Below are 2,660 nucleotides of genomic sequence, written 5' to 3'. Positions count from 1 at the left end.
AGCACCCTGAAGAGACCCACTCTATGGGAGCGTACAGGTCGATGGGAGGTAATCTGCGGCAGGAGGCGGTCTCGAAGGTATCCGGGTCCGATGCCATCAGGCAATCATGTTACGTGGCTAAACAACACAGTACTGAAGGATAGGCTGCAGGAAGAAAGCAGAACAAAGAGACAGAGTGTCATCTCACAACAAAAATCCCAATTTTGTAGGATCTCTGTTATAAAAATAGAATCCTTTTCAAGAGCAATGTCTGCTTCAACTGATGTACAGTATGCGGTGGATGAGAAAGGTGTGGGGGGGGGGGCCCTCTGTGCCAAGGGCCTATAAAGAAAGACCCAACTTAGCAAGGCAAGAGCTGAAGATTGTGAAAGGCACCATAATAGCTGGACTGTGAAATAGGAGAGCACACTTCACCGTCTTCCCATCATTTGCATTTGACGCAGCATGAAATTAAGAATTCTACACACCTGCTTTAACAACAACTAGAGGTTGATGGGCATAGCTGGGCAATTACTTTTTTGTGACGAGAGAATTCTCTGTCCTCCCTCCCTCCCTCCCCCCTCCCCCCACACTTACACACAAACACCCACCCACACCCACACACAGACTCACCTCTACCAGCATACCAAACTATACTTCATTTTGTTTGATCGATGTAGAAATTCCCATGGCAGTTAACAAAACGCCACAGTGAGAGCGGAACGAACGCAGGGACTTTGAAGTCACCAGCACAACGTAAAAGGGCTGTAGAATGAGAAGCACAAAGCCGTGGAAAAAAATTGGGTTGGGTATTTAAAAGTCTGGGGGAAGTAAAAGTAGACTTTGCTTCCAAGATTTACTTTTTTTGCTCCCATAAAGTGAGGGTGGACGCTCCTCATTAGGATCTGGAAAAGAATTCTGTGAGAGAGACTCAACTCAAAGAAACAGCAGTCAGCACAGAGCCAGTTGAGAGTTACTTGGATGTAGTGGCCAACATTATCAGACTAGAAACTGGGAGACAGGGAATTCTAGTCCTCCCTTGGGGCAGTCCTTCCTTGTCAGCTCTGGGAAGAAGAATGACAAAGGCAAACCACTTCTGTTTTTTAAAAAAACCCTGCATGGATTGGTCTGTTCAGTTGCTGGGAGCCAAGACTGGCTTGGAAGGCACACAAAAATAAAGCTGGCTAATGTGTGGTCTATTTGAATGAAGGTTTGAACCCTGTGGACGTCCAACATTTAAGTCAGTCTATCAGACTTGATGAAGGGAGGCTGTCTTTCCATGTCAAGCTCAAACTTCGAGATGAGGCAGTGAAACATATTTGAGTCCAATCCTTTATTTGCTTGTACTTAATGGACAGAATCTTGCCGGACTAAAGCAATAGTCTTCTAGCCTACTAGATAAATCTTGAGAGATTCTAGGGTGGCTACCTTGAACTTCCCCCCCCCCTCTGCCCCATCCAGTTTGGGTCTGCATATTCTCTTGATCTGGGCCTCTTTCTAGGAAGGCTCTGAACTCGCCCCTACCTGCTGCTACAGGTGCATACGTTCCATTCCATTTTGCCTCATTTCAGCTGATCTCCTGTAAGTTGACTTTTGCTTCCCCTTCCTGTTTTTCCAGGTACGCCATTGGCATTGCCTACAAATCAGCCCCTAAGAACGAGTGGGTCGGCAAGAACTCCTCCTCCTGGGTTTTCTCCCGCTGCAACAACAGTTTTGTAGTGCGGCATAACAACAAGGAGATGCTGCTTGACGTTCACCCCCAAATGAAGCGCTTGGGCGTCCTCCTGGACTATGACAATAATGTCTTCTCCTTCTACGACCCTGCCAACTCGCTCCATCTCCATACGTTTGAGATTGCTTTCATCCTGCCTGTCTGCCCTACCTTTACCATTTGGAACAAATCGTTAATGGTGGTCACGGGTCTTCCTGCCCCAGACTTTATAGACTACCCGGAACAGCAGGAATGCAACTGCCGGCCTCAAGAGTCCCCCTATGTATCAGGAATGAAAACCTGCCATTGAGGGCCCAAGAAGACCTGTCTTTTCCAGCTGAATCTCTGGAGCAATTGTGCAACTAGACGGGGCAATGACTTCATGTGTGTTTGGAGGCAGTCGGCAGCCTGCTAGCCTCTCTCTTACTGAAAGTCCACCACTCATGGTGCACCCTGTTCAAGGAGTGTGGGTGATATTTCATGGACCAGATTTTTAAAACTTAATTTTATTTTATTTTTATTTTATTTTTTTTGATAGCACTACTGAATTGTCTCCAACGGAGTTGGCATGTCTTGTTTGTTCCTGACGAGAGGAAGGGTACCATGGCAGGGTATGGAGATGGGTCGTGCCATCTCAACTGCCTGGGAATCCAAAGTGCAACAAGGGTTTTGACAGCAATCCTAGGGCCCCCCCATCGGGTCTATAACCTATCATCTGGGGAGAATTGGAACCCAACAAAATTGGAACCCAAGCCATTGCCTAGAAAATACAGATCTGGGTCCCCTATTACCCCATAACAATTGTACATGGGGGAGGGGGGACAGAATGAATTTAGCACTCTGCAAATGTTCCTCTTGCACATTAACAAACACATGGAAAAGGGACTTAGCCCATATGTAATGGCCCTAGCCCCAAATTTTTGTCATTTGCCATGTTCCTTCCAAATCATGTATACTCAAGCACAGTGGC

At 46.7% G+C, this 2,660-nt stretch overlaps 1 protein-coding gene across 1 annotated transcript in view; it reads left to right on the top strand.

Moving 5' to 3' along the window:
- The window catches only part of LOC107297190 (probable E3 ubiquitin-protein ligase MID2), a gene marked incomplete at its 5' end in the record, with an annotated part of 33,763 nt that extends 31,579 nt beyond the window's left edge, over nucleotides 1–2,184 (top strand). The window contains one exon of the mRNA XM_015826550.1: nucleotides 1,598–2,184. Coding sequence (XP_015682036.1) covers nucleotides 1,598–2,000 — 403 coding nt within the window. The remainder of the gene's footprint in view (nucleotides 1–1,597) is intronic.
- Nucleotides 2,185–2,660: the final 476 nt, after the last annotated feature.

Source organism: Protobothrops mucrosquamatus, unplaced genomic scaffold (assembly GCF_001527695.2).
Source record: "Protobothrops mucrosquamatus isolate PMUCROS unplaced genomic scaffold, P.Mucros_1.0 scaffold3177, whole genome shotgun sequence".
NCBI lineage: Eukaryota > Metazoa > Chordata > Lepidosauria > Squamata > Viperidae > Protobothrops > Protobothrops mucrosquamatus.
Note: the sequence above shows the minus strand (reverse complement) of the source record. Positions and strands in the feature narration are given on the sequence as shown.